Below are 21,151 nucleotides of genomic sequence, written 5' to 3'. Positions count from 1 at the left end.
CTTATCTCATATTCCCTTCAAACATCTGATTTTCTAGCCAACGTAAACTATTCACCATTCCTAGAACCCTTACCCTGTTACCCCCACCCCAGTCACATACACACATTATTATCACTGGGGATTTTGTTGCCTGAAATATCTTGGGTCCATCAGTGCCTCCCCATCTTTTGAGGAGCATCTCCAATGCTACCTCCTCCCTTGCAGCCTTCCTGATACCACATCCCTCTTCCTAGCAAAGGTCACACAGAAGGAAATGCAGAACTTCCTCATAGAGAGGGCAAAGTACCCAGAACAGAATATGGTCAAGCAACCAATAAATGGATAAGCATTTATTGGGCACCTGCTTATAACAATCAAGCAAGCAATAAACATCTATTAAGCACCTCCTATATGCCCAGCACTGTGCCAGAGGTCATTTCTCCTGCTGCAAACCTTAGGCAGCATTTTGCTGATACCTTATTTTAGTCTGGGAACTGGATTAAAATCCTGGCTCTGCTATTTCTTTTTGACCGTGGGCAAGCTGCTTGGCTTGTCTCTCAGTTTTCTTCCAGAATGAATGTAAGTGACAAAGCATTTATTAAACACTTACTACATATAAAATGCAGTGCTAAGTGTTGGAGATACAAATATGGAAGCAAAACAGTGCCTGAGACTTTGGAGACAACCTGTAGGGGAGTGGAGGTGATCAGAGATGGGGGCTTTGGTCCAAGAAATCACAGCAATGGTAAGTGGGCCCACAGGCGAGGAGATGGATGGACCTAATCCAGGAATGTCGGCAGAGCTGATTTAATAAGAGTCTCGGGATTGGAGGAGGAAAGAAGGTGTTGAGCAGATGGATAGGAAATGTATGAAATGGGGGGCCAGCTAAGGGTAGTCACCAGTTGGGACAGAGGAACCCCAGGACAGAAATTCTGAGATGAAAAAAGTTCAAATCTCCAGGGCACAGTCTCTGGTCCAGGGGGCAGAGCAGCTCCTGAAGCTCTTAAGAGGGAATCAAATGAAAGGAATGAAGTCCGAGGTTGCATCCAGCTCTAATCTATGCTGGATTCACCTAACTAGAGTGTAGGTTCCTTGAGGGCAGTGTCTGGCATCCTGGAATCCCCAGTGCCTAGCATACCACCAGGTGCTTAATAAAAGTTGTATGATTTACAGTTGGTGCTTAATAAAGGCTTCATGGTTTATTGATCCTATGGCCCTACCCTGTATATTCAAGGAGAATGAGAGTCCTTTGCAGAGGTCATGCCTAGAATGCCCTCCCTCTTCATCTTTGACTGTTGGAATCCCCAGAATCCTTCAAAGCTCAGGTCCAATGCTGCCTTCTACATTAGGTCTTTCCTGATAAATTTCCTGCTCCCCCAGCCCTACTCCCACTGCTGGTGGCTCCTTAGCCCCTAAAGTGACTTAACTCAATTTTGGATGTGTTTTGTATACTTGCTGGGTCCCCAAATGGAATGTAAACTCCTTGAGGGTAGCGACTTTTCCCTTTGGGTATCTTTATCCCTAATGCTTAGGATAGTAGCTGGCAAATAACAGGCACTTAAATGCTTGCCCATTGATTGACTGAACATAAGCTCCCTGAAGAAGGGGGTTCTTATTAACAAGGGGTTCTGCCTTCTCAGCATACTGCAAATAGCAGGTGCTTAAAATTTGCATGTGGATTAGTCAGAAATGAATTAGTAAGTATACTGCTTCATATTATCAACCAGAGGCATCAGGGATAGAAAGCTCTAGGTTCTAGTCCCACCTCTGACATATACTGGCTGTGTGACTCTCAGCAAGTCTCCTAACCTCTCTGTGCCCTGGGCAGCTCTCTGAAATGGTGCTGCTTTGCAGAGAGTGAGAATGCCCTATGTAGATGAAAGTGCAGGTCTGGTTTAAAAAAATTACTCATTTTTAAAAAAGCATCTTAGCTCTCTTATTAAGACTGCATTCTGTTTGAGGATAGATAGTGTATCTACCCTCTCTCTCATATTGCTTAATACAGGGCCTCTTACCTAGGAGGGACACAGTAAAAGTGTTTATTGACTGATCAAATGGATGGATTGAAAGACAGATGGATGGAAAGAGATTGGGCAAAACCAAGGTTTCTAGAACCAAACTATCACTCAAAAAGCCTGGAGGTTACACAGCCTGGAATTTTTACATAGGACTTAGTTTAAGAAATTCTGGCTTTTTTTTTTTTAGGTAGGACTTTAGTTGAAGAATTCTGGCAATGTTGATCTATTTATAAGATCTAGGGAGCTTAAGGGGATCAAGGGGGCTCTGTGCCTCTCTCCCAGGAATTTCCTAAGTCACAGTAATGGAGCTTGGATGGGGTTGTTGTGGTGGCTGGCTCCGAGGGCAGCTTGCAATTCAGGGTCACTATGCATTTCTAAGGTTTGTTTTGTTGGTGGGCTTGGGGCCAGGGTACAGGTAGGGTGGTTCTTGGTTCTTCACTGTTATCTCTGTCAGGATGAACACAAATATAAAATCTTGGCTCTTCGCATGGCATGTCTGGGCTAGTTACCAGGCTGGGGTGGAGCTGGCTGGGGTGGGGGGGGTGGTGAGACAGCCTGAGCTCCCCACCCAGAGCAGTGCAAGGGAGAATTCCATTACATCTGCACAGTTAAAAGTGTCCTCTGAGAGTCTGTTGGAGCCCAAGTTGGGGTGGTGATGACAAGATTTCTCTTCCCAAGGGCTGCCAACATTCACTGCATCAAGCGACATCACCCCATAATTCCTTCCAACTCCCAGTTTTCATGGTAAAGTATCTGGGGAAAAATCTAGCTTATTTTGTATTCTCATTAGACTGTGAACACCTTGAGAACAAGGCTGTTGCCCCCTTCCATTTGTTTGTATCCAGTACTTAAGTACAGTGCCTGGCACACAGTAGGCACTTAATAAATGTCCCCAGCTGAGTTCAGGCTCTGACTCTCTCTTGCCACTGGAATACTGCAGAATCTTCCTAAATGGTCTCCCTGCTCCTCCAATCCTTTTTACACTATACTGCCCAGGAGATCAGAAATCTGAAGGGCAAAACATTCTCTTTTACCCATGTGTCCCCAGCACCTAGCACTGAGTGAGTAATAAATGCTGGCTGACTGACTGATTGCATTTGTGTCCCTAGTGCTTAGAACAGTGCCCAGCACATGCTAGGCACTTTGAAAATGGTTGCCTGCCAAACTGGTCTTCTTGGTGCACAAAAAAGATCATATCATTCCACTCCTAATAACCTTTAATACCTCCCCACTGTCGGTCCAATAAGGAATAGTTCTTTAACCGGCATTCCAGACTCTCCACTCTGGCTCTAATTTGAGGGGATGGACTGCGTTCTATGTATCTTTGCCTTTCTCCTGAGTTCTAAGCCAATGTATACTGTAGGTGCTTAATATTTGTTGCATAAAGGAAAGAACCAAGAGAATACCAGTACACCAGAGAGAACCATAGATGGTGATTATTTAACTAGACACTTTTAGTAAGCACCATGTACCATGTATAAGGCACCTTACCAGGCCCTTTAGGAATACAAAGATAAACAAGACACAGTTGTTGCCCTCGAGAAGCTTATAATCTATTAAAAATAGACCTAAGGAAACATGATACAACAAGGAGAAAGTATGCTTACTGTACATTTGGATCAGAGATTTAGGACTGGAAGGAATAGCAGAGGTCGCGTGATGCAACCTTTTCATTCTACAGAAAAGGAAAGCGATTTGGCCACAGACACACAGCAAGTTTGCTGGTTGTTTTGCATTTGGGAAACTTATTTTTAAAATAGTTTTATTCTTCATATTCTTTTAAAAATGTTTTTATTCATTAAACCAAATGTTTTGTTCTTTGTAACTGTACAAATACCGACAAACACAACAGGCAGCTTTCATACAGTGCTTTAAGTGTGTGAAGTTTCCTGTGTGTTATTTCAGCGAATTCTCCCCCAAACCCTATGAGACTGGTGCTATTTGGTCCATTTTACAGATGAGGAAACTGAGGATAAGAGACATTAACCAATTCGCCCAGGGTCACACAGTAGTGAGAGTCTGAGACAGGATTTGAACTCAGGTCTTCCTGATTCCGCTCTTACCCACCATACCACCTACCTGCTTAATCTACACAAAGAACAGAAAGAAAGGATTATATTAAAAGCTCTGACTCTTATGTGCAGCTTGTTTTCTTTAGAGAATAACAAACCCAACACATGATTTTTCAAAGCTATCCCTGCTTATCTGTACCTCCCTCTGAACTCTTCTTCACAAAGATAGTGATGACTTAGGGATTTGAACCCAGAACGTTTGACTTCATATCCCTATTTTTTTTTTTCAACTACACCATGGAAAGCTTTAAGACATGTGGTATCACTGCATGAAAGACAAGTGACATACATTCAGATCTCAAGTAATATAATTAACATGATAACATTATAATAGTGAATTATATTAATTTAACATTCATGTAATCTAACATATTATCATGTTCATATAATAAGTCAATTATTTGCCTTTTCCCTTTTTTTTAACTTTGCCAAGCACAAGAATAATGTTTTTTAAAAAGTACAATCTGCTGTCCTCCATCCTAGGGTGGATGAAAAGAATCTCTCCCTTTCTCTCCCACCCCCCATGGGAAGGATCTGAGCCACCATCTTTGTTGCAGCCCCAGGTCCCGGTGGTAATATATTAAAAATGAAATTCCTAATAGGTCTAATTTTAGCCACAGGAAATGGGTGCGCATGCATAGGGACCTGAAAGGATTCCCAATGTTTTGTTTGAGGATGGGTATTTTATCTTTATTTAACCTCCTTCCTTCCCCTTTTTGGGAGGGGAGGGAATCTACCAGGTTTGGGGAGGGAGCCGGAAAGCCAGGCATGCAGAATCTGTTTCCTGGCTGGCGTTGACTGTGATTTCTTTTTTTCCCTCTGTTGTTACAGGGTTGCTTTTCAAATTCATTTTGATGACCATGGGACTATTGATTTTAGACTAGAGAGGAAGAGAGAGGGAAGAAGTGAGCCAGGGAGAGACAGAGAGAAAATGAGGATCAGACAACCGAAGCTAAGTAGCATTTCAGGAACTGTTATCAAAGATACAATGTATCCTTGTTGATACTGCGGTATCCTTAAGGATACTACGTATCCTCAGTTTTCTCATTTGTAGAATGGACGAAAGCACACCTACACTGGCCTCATAGGGTTTTGGGGAAGATTCAACAAGTAACATGTACAAAGCTTTGCTGGCCATTCTTATTAAATGTTAAAGACGGAGACTTTGGACAGGATTCTAAGGAGATAATGGATGGAAAGCGCTTTGCAAACTTTAAAGCATGATATGACCGCTAGCTGTTACCATCATTGTTACAAATACTTTGCAAAAACATAATAAAAATGGCAGCTTTTGAGAGTGAAAGGCAGCTTTCTCTGAGTCCACCTGGAATAGCCCACAGCAGAAAGGAATTCTCCCTACCGTTCACCTGAAGAGTGGTCATCCAATGTCTGTGTGAAGATCTCCAGTGATGGAGACCCTGGCACTTTGAGGCAGAGCCCACACCACTTCTTTTTGGGGGGGGGGGCGGGGGAGGCAATCAGAGTTAAGTGACTTGCTCAGGGTCACACAGCTAGTAAGTGTCAAGTGTCTGAGACTGCATTTGAACTCGGGTCCTCCTGACTCCAGGGCCGGTTCTCTATCCACTAAGCCACACCACTTGTTAACAGATCTAGTTGTTGGAACATTTTTCCTGTTATCAAGCCTAAAAAATCCCCAGAAGACAATTTTCATCTTTTCTTGCCAGGTACGGAGACTGAAAAATGTTACCTGGTGACAATCAGTGATTGGTGGCTTGAGGTTATTCAGGTCGACTGACCTAGGCAGCTTCTCAGGGGGAAAATCTTGTTCAATTCAAATGGCATCCAAAGCCTACTTTGTGCAGGCACACTGAGCTAGGCTGAGGACGAAAAGACAATGAAATACCTCCTGCCCTCAGGGAGCTTATATTCTAACAGGGCAATCTACATAGGCACATACAAGTTAACACACGATGAGGGGAGTGGAGAAGATGCCCTCTGAGAACTCCTTCCAATCATAAATTCTGTGACTCTAAATAAGTATGGACCAGAACAAAAATCTCTCTTCTCTAATATTAGTAATTACTGGTTAGCAATAGTAACAGACCACCGAGGATGGGGCTAGAATGTACCAGCAACGGGAAATAACCTCAAAAAATAAGCAACCCTAAGTATTAAGATGGTTCTTTAAAGGGCTGTTTGTTTGTTGGTTTTCTAAATACAAATCTTAGGAAGGAGACTGTCAATGTGCTGCGTCCAGAAGAGCGAATGCTGGTCCCGGGTGTAGGAGAGAGGCTTAAGGCAAAGGAAATTCAATTCTGTTCCATTAAATTTAATCGAAATTTATTACAAATGTCACCTTCTGTGGGGGTGGGTAGGCCTCTGTTTAACTGTTACTGTCCCATTTTCCTTACTGCTTCTAATTCTGGATTTTAGGGCAATCAAAGGGTATAAGCTGATATTTTCTCATGAATTAATTAAGAGTTGGCAGAGGGTAGAATGTTGGGCCCGGAGTCAGGAGAGCTGAATTCAAAGGCAGCCTCAGGCACTTACTAGTTGTGACTTCAGGCAAGTCATTTCACATTTGCCTCAATTTCTTCAGCTGTGAAATGGGGCTAACATCGCCTACCTCCCAGGGTTGTTGGGAAGATCAAATGAGACAATATTTGTAACGCCCTTAGCACAATGCCTGGCACATAGTAGGTGTCATGTAAATGCTACTTATTATTATTAAAGGCAGCTGGGTGGCACAGTGGATAGAGAGCCGGGTCTGGAGTCAGGAAGAGGAGAATTGAAGGATCATTGAAGATTGAAGGATGGTTAGTCTTCCAGAGAGAAACCCTGGGAGGAAATGAAAGCTATCCTCGAATGTCTGAAGGGCAACCCTAAGGAAGGGAGCTCAATTTGTTCGGCTCGACCGCAGAGGGAAAAACAGAAACAAAGGGTGGATGTTGCGGAGAGGCAGATGGCAGCCTGGTGTTCAGAAAGATGTGCTCGCAATTAGAGCTCGGCCAGTCAGACAATTCGTTAAGGGGGAAGTGGGTGTTGGGCACTGTGCTAAGTGCTGGGGATACAAAGAAAGGTAAAAGATGGTGCCTGCTCTCAAGGAGCTTACACTCTAATGGGGAGAGGGGAGAGACAACATGCAAACACACACAGAATAAGTTAGAAATAATCGACAAAGGGAGGCACTAGAATGAAGGGGTATTGGGAAGGGCTCAATAAAGAAGGTGGAATTTTAGCGCGGACTTGAAGGAAGCCAGGAGGTGGAGATGAGGAAGGACAGGAGGTAGTGAGTTCTCCTCGTCACTGGAGGTCGCCAAGGTGGGGTTAGGTGGTTGCTTGTATGTGACGTTGTAGAAAGGATTCTTTTAGAATTACAGGCTGGATAACAGTCGTGTGCATGTTGTCTCTCCCATTAGACTGTAAACTCTTTGAAGGTAGAGACTGCTTTTGGCTCTCTTTGTATCCTCCGGGATTAGCACAATGCCTGGCATACTGTAGGGGCTTAATGAATACTGCAACTTGACTTGATAAGATGGTCTCTGAGTCTGCTTCCAACTCTTCTTCTCTGACTAAATCTTCATCATGTTTTCCCCCATATTTCTGCTGGCACCTGAACTCCAAGAACATGGGCATTAGACCCTGAACCTTCCATGAATATAGCCAGCTTCTCCTTCCTTCTGCTAATCTCATTATAATCTCTGTTGTTTGTGTGACTTGCTGTCCAGCATCTCAGTGTGTGTTATCTTGTTTTGTGTAGTTCAGAGAATGTCAGAGTTGGAAGGGACAGCTCTCAGGTCATCTGAAGGCCAACCTGTACTCAAGCAGTTGAAAAACATGCATTTTTCAATTGATCAAGCTTTGAGACTTGTTTTGATTTCAGATACCTAGGTGCCCTCAATCATTAAAGAAGGATTACTTTGGTCATTGGACACTTGACTTTGTTCATCTTTATGAACTTATTATACCTCTCACTGTCACATTTGCTACCTGGTAATAATCCCAACCTTGGTTTGGGAGCATTAGGGAAGTGAGGATAGAGAGGGTTTAACCCTCGCTTTGTAGCTCTCAGTCCCAGAATGTTCTAGTCTGCCAAGATCAGAATTTTAGAATTGGAGGGGATTTGAATGACCTTCTAGTCCAACCCATGGCTGAGCCAGAATCCCTGCTCTCTTTCCAACAAGTGGTCAGCCATCCTTATATGACATGGACTCAAAGCCCTTGACCATTCTGGGTCCTCCCTTTTGATGTCTCTACTTTATTAACATTCTTCATATGCTATGAAGGCCCAGACAGAACACAATGTTGCTGGAATGGTATGATCTGAGCAAAAGGCAACAGGATTGTTGCCTCTCTGGTCTCAGATACATCACCTCCCTAATGCAATTGTTTTCTTGGTGGAACATTTTCTAACAGGGAGGCTGAAACACATGGACTAAGCTGAGTTTTAGATTAATATCAATACTCTTGTTCAGCCCTTGCAAATTTTCAAAGCCTTCTCACATCTAATTTCTTGTTCAATCTTCCTAACAAATCTGTCTCTGTGTTTGTTGCCCTCTACAAATAAGGAAGGGCAGGACTTGCCTAAAAGACCGAAGTTAGTGACACCTGAGGTTGTACATCTGCAATGGCACCGTGGTCATTGTTCTGTCATATGTCCCTTCCCATCTTCTGATATGATTCATCTTATGTAGAATGGCCATTTTTCCATTCCCTATAGAAGAAGATACTTGATCTAAGAAAACTATGAGACTTCAGAAGGGCAACATTATGGTACTAAGGAAAGAGAGTTAGATTTAAAGACAGAGGCCATGGGTTCAAATCCCACTCTGCAATTACTTGTGTGACCTAGAGCAAGACACTCAATCTTTTTTAAGCCTCAGTTTCCTCATCTGAAAAATGGGAATAATTGTAATACATGCACTGCCCATCTTATAAGGTGCTGTGAGGAAAATACTTTGTAAATTATAAAGCTCTACACACACACACACACATGAGCGCACACACACATACACACACACACACACACACACGCGCACACACACGCACACATACACACACGTACACAGACACACACGCACACACATACACGGACACACACACAGACACACACAGGTACACACACGTACACACACACACACACACACACACACTCACACACACGTACACAGACACAGAATTCCAAGCCTACTCATCTCCACCTAAGTTAAACTCTTCTGTTGCAGGATCTATAAACTTGTTTTTTGTTTTTTAATTTTTGATAACTGTAGCTCAAGTAGTTTCCTTTTTAATCTTGTATATTTTATTTTATGCATTTAAAAACATGTCTCTAAGGAAGGGTACCCAGAGGTCATCAGCCTGGCCAAGGAGTCTATGACATAAAAAAAACAAACAAACCATGGAATAGATGATCTCCAAGATGTTTTCCAATTCTATAGCTATATCCTTTGAATTTCTATTAGGAAATGTAATTATTATTAGGAAACAGAAATAAATCTAGGAAGTATAAGTAAGTAAATTAATTCAATCAGCCAGCTTTCAGATACTGATTTTCTCTTTTAAGGTCCTTCTCTACAGAATCTATCTGGGATGGCTAAGAGGTAAGAAGAAGCGCTGTCACCAGGGACACACTCCCCTCCATGCCACCCTTCTTTACCCCTCTCCCTGTAAACCCATTCGAGTTGTCTGTGCACATGGCTTGGAGAGACTGACATCACCAACCATTCTTTCTGGTGAGATGGAGAACCACCAGGACTTCCTATCTGCCTGGCCTCTCTGCTTTGCAGACCCCTGGAACCATTATCCTACTGATACAAACTGAGGGGCCCTGGACCTTGCCACTGGCACAGCTGCAGCAACCCCAGGATTCCTGGGCATCTCCAGCAGTCTTATTCTGGAATTTTCCTTTGCATGCTGTTTACCTCAACTAAAGCATGGGCTCCTCGAGAGCAGGATTCTCTACACTTTCGTCTGTGTCCTTCAGCACTTAGAACAGAGGTTGGCATATAGTAAGTACTTCAATGCTCATTTCTTTTTTTCCTCTTTGTTTTTTTTAGGGGGGAAGGCAGGGTAATTGGAATTAAGTGACTTGCCCAAGGTCACATAGCTAGTAAGTGTGTCAAGTGTCTGAGGTCACATTTGAACTCTGGTCCTCCTAACAGTGAGGAAGGCCAGTGCTCTACTCACTGTGCCACCTAGCTGCCCCCTCTTCTTTATATTCTTAGGGCTTAGCATAGCATCTGGCACATAGTAAGGACAAAACACAAGTTCAATCCTTTTTTTTGCCTTTACATCCTCAGCACAGCATTTAGTACACATTAGGTGCATAATAAATGCTCAATCCTTTTTTGCCTTTATAACCTCAGCACAACATCTAGTATACATTAAGTGCATAATAAATGCTCAATCCTTTTTTGCCTTTATAACTTCAGCACAGCATCTAGTACACATTAAGTGCATAATAAATGCTCAATCCTTTTTTTGCCTTTACATCCTCAGCACAGAATCTAGTACACATTAAGTGCATAATAAATGCTCAATCCTTTTTTTGCCTTTACATCCTCAGCACAGCATCTAGTACATATTAAACGTTCAATCCTTTTTTTTTTTTTTGCCTTATATCCTTAGCACAGCATCTGGCACACAGCAGGCATGCTACCTGACAGACAGTGGGCAGCAGTGATGAAAAATGACACATCCTATTGTGTCCTTCTTCTGCTTTTTACCCAGGACTTTGAAATCCCTCCCAGAAATTCTTCCCAGGTCTGGACTAACAGGACCCTTTGTTCCTCTCATGCCTAACCAGTAATGGGTAGAAGTACTCGAGGTGGGCATGTCTCGGGAAGCTTTCCGTTATATCCTGAATGCAATTCCCCCAAGATCCATCCTCTATATTCTGTCTATAACTTTTTTGTACACAGTTGTTTGCATACTGTATCCCCCATTTGATTGTAAGCTCCTCAAGGGCAGGCACTGTCTTTTGCATGTCTGTCTCCTCAGTACAGTACCTGGCACACAGTAGGTCTCTAATAAATGCTTACTGACCGACACCTCAGAATCACATATATCAAGCTAGCATATGGCCATTTCATATATATCAGCAAGTCTAACTCAGGATGGTAGTGAAAGGAAAAAGAACAGGAAAGAAACCAAAGAACCAAGGAATCAGAGGGACTTCAGGAGCCATGAGGGCCAGGAAGCAGGAAGGAAAGAGAATGTGACAGAAGAGGAAGGTATGAAGGACTCTGAGTGTTTGGAGATACACAAGAGGTCCTAGACTCTCCTTCAAGAGGAGTCCAGCTCTCCATGTTCCTCAAGAGCATAAGGAAGAGTTCAGAGATGACATTAAGAGTGAAGACATCTCTTGCTGGCCACAGGGAGAAGAGACCAGCTGTTTTCTCTCTGGGCTTTCTCTTGCACACTATTGGGGAATACTTCACCCTCACTGGTTAGCAGAAGAGTAAGCAATAATTTTCAGCGCCTTTATCTCCTGCTGATGGCTGATGATTAACTAGGTAAGAACACCAAACATGGCACAATGTTGGCAGGTCTCTAGGATGGTTCCCTTACCCTCCATAACTGTTGAAATGGAGATCTTCTATGATCTGTGACTCTCATTATCTATTCCTGGTCCTAACTGCTAAAATAAGCTGCCCCAACCTTCTCTTCTCTCTTATTTGTGACTTTCACTAGCTAATCCCACTAAATGATCAAATGAGATGCCCCCAAATCCTCCTTTCCTCAACTTCCTCTAGATAGGAACAGTCAGTAATTAGGATTTCCCTGAAAATGCCCTGATTGTCCCCAGTACGTACACAGCCTAAATCAGCACGTATCTTTAGAAGCTTTGCCAAAAAAAAATCAAAGTTCCCTCACCTCCTCCCATTGTCTTCCAATTTCTCCTACCCATTCCTTGAATTCCTATTGGAAATCAAGAAGTCCCAGCAATCATTTTCCAGCAACAGGGTTTCCGTTAACACTCCCTTGGACACACATTTTATCCCAGCTGCCTCGACCCAGAACACAAATAACACAACCTCCCTTCTTTTCCCTATAGCTCTTCAAAGCAGGGATGCTGATGCATACCTGGAGGACCAAAAGGGGAACAGAGGAAGGAGAAAGTGAATGGATACCCCCAAACTGAATCACCAGTCCCTGAAGCATCAAGCTCAAAACGTGCTAGTGAGGAATCATCTTCCCACCTGCACAGACCAGAATAGCAGGAAGGAATCCCATGGGTGACCCTGGGCATTCACCGAACTTCCTGACTGCCTTTCAAAACAATGAGCCATTGGAGTACAAAGAGTCTCTAAGACTAAGAATAGAGAAACACGTCTTAACAATATTACCAGCCTTCCTCAGCAAGAAATCATGCATTCTACCTTCACCAGTCCCCTATGAATTATAATAACAATTGCTAGAATTTATATAAAATCCTTTAAGGTGGCAAATTGCTAAAAAAAAAAAAAATCTCAGTGGATCCAAATGAGAAGCTTGCTTAACCTCCAAAACTCTGCTGGTTTTTAACCTCTCCATGAATGTTTGCTTCCCAGACTTCTCCACTGTGCTCGTGACCTGTGAAAACAACCAATGTCCTTTTCTTATCCCTTCTTCGACACGTAAGCTGTCACTCAACTCAGTTATTTACAGGACACTTGCAACAGACAAGATATATTGCTAGAAAGTGTGGGGGATGCAAACGGATAGTAGACACACAATTTAATAATTTGGGTATACGATCTGCATTTGTCCTCATTCATCTGTGCCACCATTTTTTTTATGTAAGGAAAACTTCCTGACAACAAAAAGCTATTCCAAAGTGGAGTTGGCTTTCCATCTGTATAAGCTTGCTAGTTTTTATATGTGGTGATTTATTATAAACTTAGATGACAGGATTTGGCAAGTGAACTGATATAAGGAATGAAAGAGGGAAAAGTCAAAGTTGACATAGAGTTTACAAGAGTCTGGGAGGATGGTAGTGCCATCACTGGGAAGAGAAGTTGGGAGAAAAGCATTTGAATCAGGGGAGAGGAAGCAATTCAGAAGTTTAATTGTGGACTCATTAAGTCTGAGGGACAATCATTGGAATGTCTAGTTGTCAGGTGGAAATATAAGACTAGATGCCATGTAATCACTAAATGATAACTGCTATTAATAGCTAGCATGTTAAGGTTTACAAAGTGCTTTTCCTTTGCTCCTCACAACAACCCATTTAGGGAAAAGGAAACTTAGGTGACCAGAGGTTAAGTGGTTTGCCCAGGGTCACCGAGCTTTAAAATGTTTGAAGCAGCATTTGAACTCAGATTCCTGAATTAAGGTCTAGCCTTCTATATACTGTACCAATCAGCTGCCTCTACTATGCATACCCTTTGATTCAATGATACCACTAGCAAATCTATTCCCCAAAAATAGCAAAAAAGGAAGTGAAAATGTACAAAAATATTTTTAGCAGCTCTTTATTAAGGAATTGGAAACTAAGGGGGGATAGAGCCTATCAAATTTTTTTCATCATAGTAAAGAATTGGAAATTAAGGTGGAGAGGTGCTCATCAGTTAGGGTAGATAGGTAGTACAGTGGATAGAGCATCAGGCCTGGAGTTAGGAAGACTTGAGTTCAAATCTGGCCTTAGACACTTAATAGCTGTGTGACTCTGATCAAATCAAATAGCCCTGTTTGCCTCAGTTTCCTCATCTATAAAATGAGCTGGATACGGAAACAGCAAACCACTTCAGTTACTTTGTCAATAAAGCCCCAAACGGGGTCACCAAGAGTTGGACACGACTGAAATGACTCAACAACAACAAAGCCCATCAGTTATGGAATGACTGGACAAGTTAGAGTACGTGAACAGAATGGAATATCATTGCACTATAAACAATAATGAAGAAAGTGGGTTCAGAGAAAACTAGGAAGAATTGCATGAACTGATGCAGGTCAAAGTGAGCAGGACCAGGAGAACAATTCCATTTTACAATGAAAACAACATTAGAAAGAAAAACAACTTGGAAAGACTTAAGAAGAACTATGATCAATGCAATAACCAACCATGATTCCACGGGACTGATGATGAAGTGTTCCACCCATTTCTTGACAGGAAAGGTGATGAACTCAAAATATAGAATAAGATGACATACATTTTTAGACATTGCTAACATGGGAATTTGTTTTGCTTGACTATGCATATTATTAAAATGACTTTGTTTTTCTTTTTAATTTTTTCCCTAGAAGAGTGAAGGAAGAGAGATAAAGAATAGGAAAGGAGGGAAGAAAAGAAGAAAGAAAGAAGGAAAGAAAGAAAAGGAAGGAAGGAAGAAAAGGAAGGGAAGAAGGAGGAAGGAGGGAGGAAAGGGAATGATAGGAAAGAAAGAAGGAAGGAGGGCAAGAGAGAGGGAATGAAAGGGAAAAGAAGAAAGAAAAAAGAAAGGACAGAGAAAGAAAAGAGAGTCACTGAGGCATCAGCAGGAGTACAGAAGGCAAGTCAGAGAGAAGTATAGAAAAGCAAGACAGTTTCAAAAGCTACATGTTGAATTTATTATACACTTAAAACCAAGCACTACATTACAGAGAAATACACTATCATATACAATCCTCTTTTTTGGTTCTATCATATATATATATATATATATATATATATATATATATATATATATATATATATATGGAAATTCTCATTTTATTTAGCATTTAAGGTCAGAATTTTAAAAAATAAAATTTAATTTTAAAAAAAGAGATGGACAGAAAGCAGAGAGGTCAGATGATACCCTGAGAGTGGTAGAACCCAAGAATCCAGAAGGCATCAAGATAGGAGGGGAGGGGTGATAAAGAGACCATGAAGGATGAGGCTTCAAAGAAGGCCATTGGACCTGATAGCAATAAGACAACTTAGTAAGTTTTGCAAAGGGCATTTTCAGGACAGTAGCTGGGATGTGAACATGAATGGAGGAGACTAGGAAGAGAATAGGAAGTGAAGAAATGAGAAGTGGGCACAAGCAGATGCAGGGAGTTTGGACATCTTTCTAGGATTAAAGGAGAGAGAAGAAATAAGATGATAGCTTAAGGGGAGATATGAAGGTTGAGCGAAAGGATTTGTATTTTGTATAGCAGGGAGTTCTGAACTCATTTGTACACTAGTGAGAGAGGGCTGACAAATGATCTGTTCTTTACCAGGAGGGTCGAGGTTAGGATCTGCTTATCCCACCCAATCCCACCAGCCTCCACACCAACAAACTCCCTTGTGATTGATCATAACCTCTGTTGGGATCTACAGAGCCAGGTATCACCAGCAGGTGAGAAATCCAAACTCAGCTAGGGATCTGTCATGGAGGAACATCAGGTCCCAGAGCTAGAGCTGGTAGGGACCTTGAACGTCTCCAGCCCTCCTACAAATGAGGAAACTGAGACTCAGAAAAAAATAAGTGAATGACCCACAGTCACTAGGGGAGTAAAAACCAGAGCTGGGATTAGAACTCCTGCACTTTAGTGAACTAGAGGAGCGAGTGACCAGAGAGTAAAAGTAAATGACAAGAAAGGGGAATTGTGAGTCATCGAACATCTCAGACAAAACCTCTTGTTTTATATGGATGACAAAACTGAATCTTGGAGGGCTGAAGTGATTCCCCCAATTTCTTTTATTTGTGACTAGAAAGGATGAGGAAGAGGAAGGAAGGCAGCAAAGAGGAATATGACATAAAGCTTGTCAGTTACAGATATTTTATATTCACAATCTCCCTTGAGTCTCCTGACAACCCTCTGAGGTGGGTGGTGTGAATATTAGCATTGCCACTTTACAGATGAAAATGTTAACCTTCAAAGAACACAGGAGGCCCAACTAGGAAGTGACAGAGCTGGGTCTGCAGTCCTAGTTGAGAGTTTTTTCCTCTACAACAAACTATATGGGATAACAAAGAAACAACAACCTTGGGAGAAGAGATGGGAAGAGAACTAGGAAAAAATGAAAACTCACAGACTAACGCTGCTTATTACAAGGAAATTGAGGAGCCATCTACCAGGAGGTCTTGAAGACTCCTGGACACAAATTTCTTCATCCTTTGACCACAGCTGCTCCTGAGAATTCTTCCCTCTACTGGATAACACATTTCCCAGGAGTCCCTCATCCCAATTGCTCCAGCTGACGGGTGACAGTCCCTTTGACATTTTACCACCTTGGTCCCCACTACTGACTGGTCCGTAGAGTGAATACAGGCTGGCAGACAAATCTGACTTCAGAACATCATGGTAGGAGAAGGGCTACAGAGAGCAAAGTGATGGCCGTGCTACCTTTGAAATGAAAAATGGCTGGTCTGCTTTAAGTAGGGTTTCCTTTGTCTAGCCTCTTTCTGACCCCATTTCCCCAACCTCTTTCTAAAAATAATCGCTATTTGTCATTAAATCAAGGCTGCAAACCAGAGCAATGGCTTCTCTGCCTCCATGTTTCCTGGAATAATTTTTCTGGATTCCTCCTTTGCTTCTACCATTCCCTAACTGTATATATGTATGTATGTATGTACGTACATATACACATATATGTGCGATGCTGGCCTTTCTGGGCTTCAGACTGTAAAGTGGGCTGGTTGGCTTTAAATTTGGCCTCATGATCCTATGAATATGATGGATGGATACATCTTAACATATGTGTTTATGTATATGTGTATGTACGGGCCCCACAACCAGTCTGTCTGAGGCAAACCTTGAACCCAGGCCCCGCTGACTCTGAGACTGGCTTTTTATCTCCAATACCACAGTTCCTTTCACATAGTAGATGCTATTATAAACGTCTGAAGAACAAGACCCAACTATGGCTAAGTATTTACATTTCATGATTTAGTATTGATGATTACTATGATACAACAGAAAGAGCTCTGGTTTTGGAGGCAGAGAACCGAAGTTCAAACCTCATCTCTTGTGCTTACCCCTCTGTGACCTTGGGAAAGGTCACTTCATCTTCCTGGGCCCTAATTTTCTATAAAATAAAGGGGTAGAACTAGACCAAGTCAAGACAACAAACACTTATTAAGCACCTACTACGCGCCAAGCACTGTGAAAATAGCTGAGGATACAAGAAAGGCAAAAATTCCTCCTGTGTACAGTCCGGGGATGTCCCTCCCAGTCCTTGCTGTCTGTCTTTTTTCATTATTATCCAAGGGGGAAATCTAAGGCTAAAAAAATGCAAATAATTTGCCAGAGGTCCCTTCAAGGACTCACAGCTCCAAAGCTGATCCCCACCCGTGGTCCCTGTATTATTCTTCCATCTTCCTCTTCCAAGGCAAGTTAAGACTTTTCCCTTAGAAATGGGTCAAAGGAAAATGAAATTTTCCAGTAACCTCTTTAATAGATGATAATTTTTCCAACTGCTTATTAAGAAAAAACAATTATAGAAACCATATGTTGGCATGGTGTGGGGAATGACAGTCCCTAACAAGAACATGGCAAGTGATGGAACAGACTTTGACCTGAGGTTTAAGAAGGGTCTACGCATCATATTCATAGAATTGTGGAGTCAGATTGAAAGCCAACCAGCCCACTTTACAGATGATGAATCTTGAGTTCAGGGAGATGAAGAGACTTGGCCAATGCTGTACAGGTAGGGAGAAACAGAGTTGAGATTTGAACTCAGGTCCTTGGCCTTCAAATACATGGCACATTCCAGTGTCCATCATAGCGCCTAGGACACAGTAGGTGTTCAATAATGGTTGAATTCAACTCAAAATAAAGTGATGGTTTTATGCCATAGTAAGCCCATTGAAAATGATGCCGTCATCCTTCTTAAAACGAAGCAGGATGAAGACAGACAGTGATATCCCCATTTCACAGATAAGGCTACAGACTCATTGAAATCACTGCCACACAGCTGGCAAGTTTCCTAGTTACAGTGAGAAGCCAGCTCTTTTTGACTCCAAAACTTGAGCTCTTGTCAACTAGACCCTAAGGAGTCAAATGCAGCTGAACCAGATTAAAATGTAATTGGGGAGCATTTAGCAAAATAAAAAAATACAATAAAACAAAGAAAATATTAATTTGTGGTTTTCTAAATCAATATGTGTCCCAGAGGGATAGGGATCCCATTTCTACTTAGTTGGATACAATCCAACACAATACAGTACAACACCATACAATAAACATTTAATAAACACCTACTATGTGCCAGGCAAAAGACAATCCCTGCTCTCAAGGACCTTAGATTATACCATGATGCCTCTCATAAGAAAGTAGCAATCACTGGTCAATAACTTGGAGTCCCACATTAATGATTTAACCAGGTAGTGATAAATCACAGGATCACAGATTCAGAACAGAAAAGGATTTTAAGAGGCCATTGAGTTCAACCTTCTTGTTCTATAGATCAAGAAACTGAATTCAGCAAAGAGAAATTAAATTATTGTGTTGTTTCAATCGCATCTGACTCTCTGTGACCCCATTTGTGATTTTCTTGGCAAATACTTGGAGTGGTTTGCCATTTCCTCCTCCAGCTCATTTGACAGATGAGGAAACTGAGGCAAAGATTATGTGACTTGCCCAGAGTCACACAGCTAGTACGTGTCTGAGGCTGGATTTGAATTCAGGTCCTCCTGACTCCAGGGTCAGCATTCTATGCACTGCACCACTTAGCTGCCCAAGTAACCATTTTTGAGTTGGCATTGAACGCAGGTCTCCCTGACTCTCAGTCCAGGACTCTATTTCCTGCACCCTACTGACTCTATGAAATCTTTCTGGAAGGTCTCTAAATTTACCCACTCAGAGCTAAAAAGTGACCCCTTCCAAAGGAGAGCAGCACATCTTTTCTGAGTGGTTGAAACAGGATGTGTGGGAAAAGAAATCACATAACTCACAGGAAAGGGCGCTTCCAGGATTTTTTTCCGCACTTAGAGGGGGAGAAAAGGGCACCAACGGTAGGCCCGTATGAGAGAGGGACCACCACCAAAATATTCCCAGAAAACATAATTCGAAATTATATCATATAAAAGCACAAGAGCCGCACTTGAGGTAGACATGAATGACCTTGCTGCAGTTTTAACATTTAAAAAAAAACGAAAGCAAAAAGGCAAGCTAAGGGAATGAATTCCTTTCTGTCCTATGTAAAGGTAAAAACGGACCTTCCTAGCCTCTTCTCCCTGCTAACTCCCAAGCCAGGTATGTCTCCTTTTCAAAGAAAAAAGATCAGGCATGCATTTTTGGACATGGACAACATGGAAATTTGCTTAGCTTGACAACGTATATATGTTACAAGAGTTTTGTCTTCTCTTTTTTTCATTGTGGGTAGGGAGGTGGGAGAAAGAAAATAGATGCTTGTCAATTGATTTAAAAAAAAAAACCAATAAACAAGGGCTTAGGTCAAGACTCTGATTCCTTATGAATCCTTCCACATGAAGCTCTGACCCATTCATCTCAATATCACACACAAAACCAATAGAAGAACTTTAAGGAGACCCACAAAAAGTCCCCCATGTCATAGATTTTAATCTCCGCCAAGCCCTTTTAGTTAAGTTCAAGTTCAGAGGGAGGGAAGAACTCTTTGAAACAGCATTGTGGTCAACACCAGATTCAGGGAGGGGAGTGTGGTAGGATGACTGAAGAGATGCTCTGTTAGCAGCACTTGGTTCACAGCAAAGATTGTTATGGGTCTGAGGGTTAGAATAGTACTCTCAGTTAAATCCCCCTTTCAATGAATGCTAGCCTCTCCCTTGACTTAAATTATCTTTTTTCCCCCTTGATGCAAAAGTCTGGCTTCATCCTCTTTTTTCAACATTACCATATGGCAAGGAGGATGCACTGGAGAGTGCCCATTTAGCGTCTTGGCAGAGAGGGAAATATTTCTAGAAGTAGTTCCAGAAGAAACTAGGTTTTAGTCCTCACTGCCCATCCTTTAGGTGGCCCATGGCAGCACCCTTTGGGGGCTCAGTAGATCACCCTTTCCCAGCCCCAGCCCGGCTGAGCTGCCCTACACATACCTGACGATGGACAAAGAGGCAACACCACACCATGGGGCACTCCGGAATGGGGAGTCCACTCAGATTTCACAGCCCAAGGCTCTCCCCCCTTGAATTGGAGCCAAGCACTCCAAGCCGGCTTCCCTGAGCAGGGCTGCTCTGGTTTCCCTGAAGGAACTCCTCCCTAACCACTTACAATGCATGACAGGAAGTGACAAAGGAGCTGGTTATCTGTTAAAAGGGAGAGAAGCAAGGCCCTTCATCACCCGCCCCAATCGGGCCCTCCACTTTCTGTGGTTTCCTAGTTCGCCTCAGGACTCTCAAAAGTAAAGCTTTATCCTAGCTACATTGAAAGGCACACAGGAAGTCTATTAGGGGAGAACCCTAGCACCTATGCAAGAAAAAGTTGTTTTGTCTTCAACTCAAAATGATCAACTCTTCATGGGGGATGGGTATATCAAATGATATACTAGCCACATGGACAGAGTCGCTCATACAGGGAGGACACAGGAAGACATGCTAGTCTACAATGACATCTATAATATCCTTGTTCTCATCTGGGGAAATCAGGCTGACTGAGTAACTGCTCCCAGATGGCTGGTTGGTTTTATACAGACAATAAAGTGTGACCACAGGATGGCCCCAAGACCTTAGAGGTTGTCAGATTTTCTGTTGAGCTAGCTGAAGGGAGGGGGTCCCCCTTTCACTGCAGCCTGTCTAATAATGATCATTTTCCTTTTTTTTTGTCATCCTCACCAAACCAAGAGGTATGAGGCAGAACTTGCATTTCACTTGCTATTAGTAATTTAGAGGGCTTTTTTTTTCATTTGATTGTTGACTTCTATTGAGAAGTGCCTGTTCATATCTTTTAATCATTTATCTTCTGGGGAGGGGCTCCTTTTCTTACAGTCTTGGGCATTTTCACTGGCTGTCTCCCATGCCTGGAATTCTCCCCTTCCTCATCTTGGCCTCCTGACTTCCTTCAAGTCCCAGCTAAAACCCCATCTTCTGAGAGAAACTTTTCTTGATGCTCCGAGATGCTAGTGCCTTCCTCCTACAGATTACCTCCGAGTGACCCTGTATATATCTTTTTTTAAAGTGGAAAGGATTTTTTACTTTTATTTTTAACTCCAAATTCTCTTCCTTCTTCCTCCCTTCCCCATCCATTGAGAAGGCAAGAAATATGATACGCATTACT

At 42.3% G+C, this 21,151-nt stretch overlaps 1 protein-coding gene across 1 annotated transcript in view; it reads right to left on the bottom strand.

The window, feature by feature from the left end:
* The window catches only part of ARHGEF3 (Rho guanine nucleotide exchange factor 3), a 180,983-nt gene extending 160,953 nt beyond the window's left edge, over window positions 1-20,030 (bottom strand). Inside the window, exon 1 of the mRNA XM_036739135.1 lies at window positions 19,975-20,030. Within this exon, the coding sequence (XP_036595030.1) occupies window positions 19,975-20,007 (33 nt within the window). The 5' untranslated portion in view covers window positions 20,008-20,030. The remainder of the gene's footprint in view (window positions 1-19,974) is intronic.
* Window positions 20,031-21,151: the final 1,121 nt, after the last annotated feature.

Source organism: Trichosurus vulpecula, chromosome 9, assembly GCF_011100635.1.
Source record: "Trichosurus vulpecula isolate mTriVul1 chromosome 9, mTriVul1.pri, whole genome shotgun sequence".
NCBI lineage: Eukaryota > Metazoa > Chordata > Mammalia > Diprotodontia > Phalangeridae > Trichosurus > Trichosurus vulpecula.
This window is presented reverse-complemented; position numbering and strand designations above follow the sequence as displayed.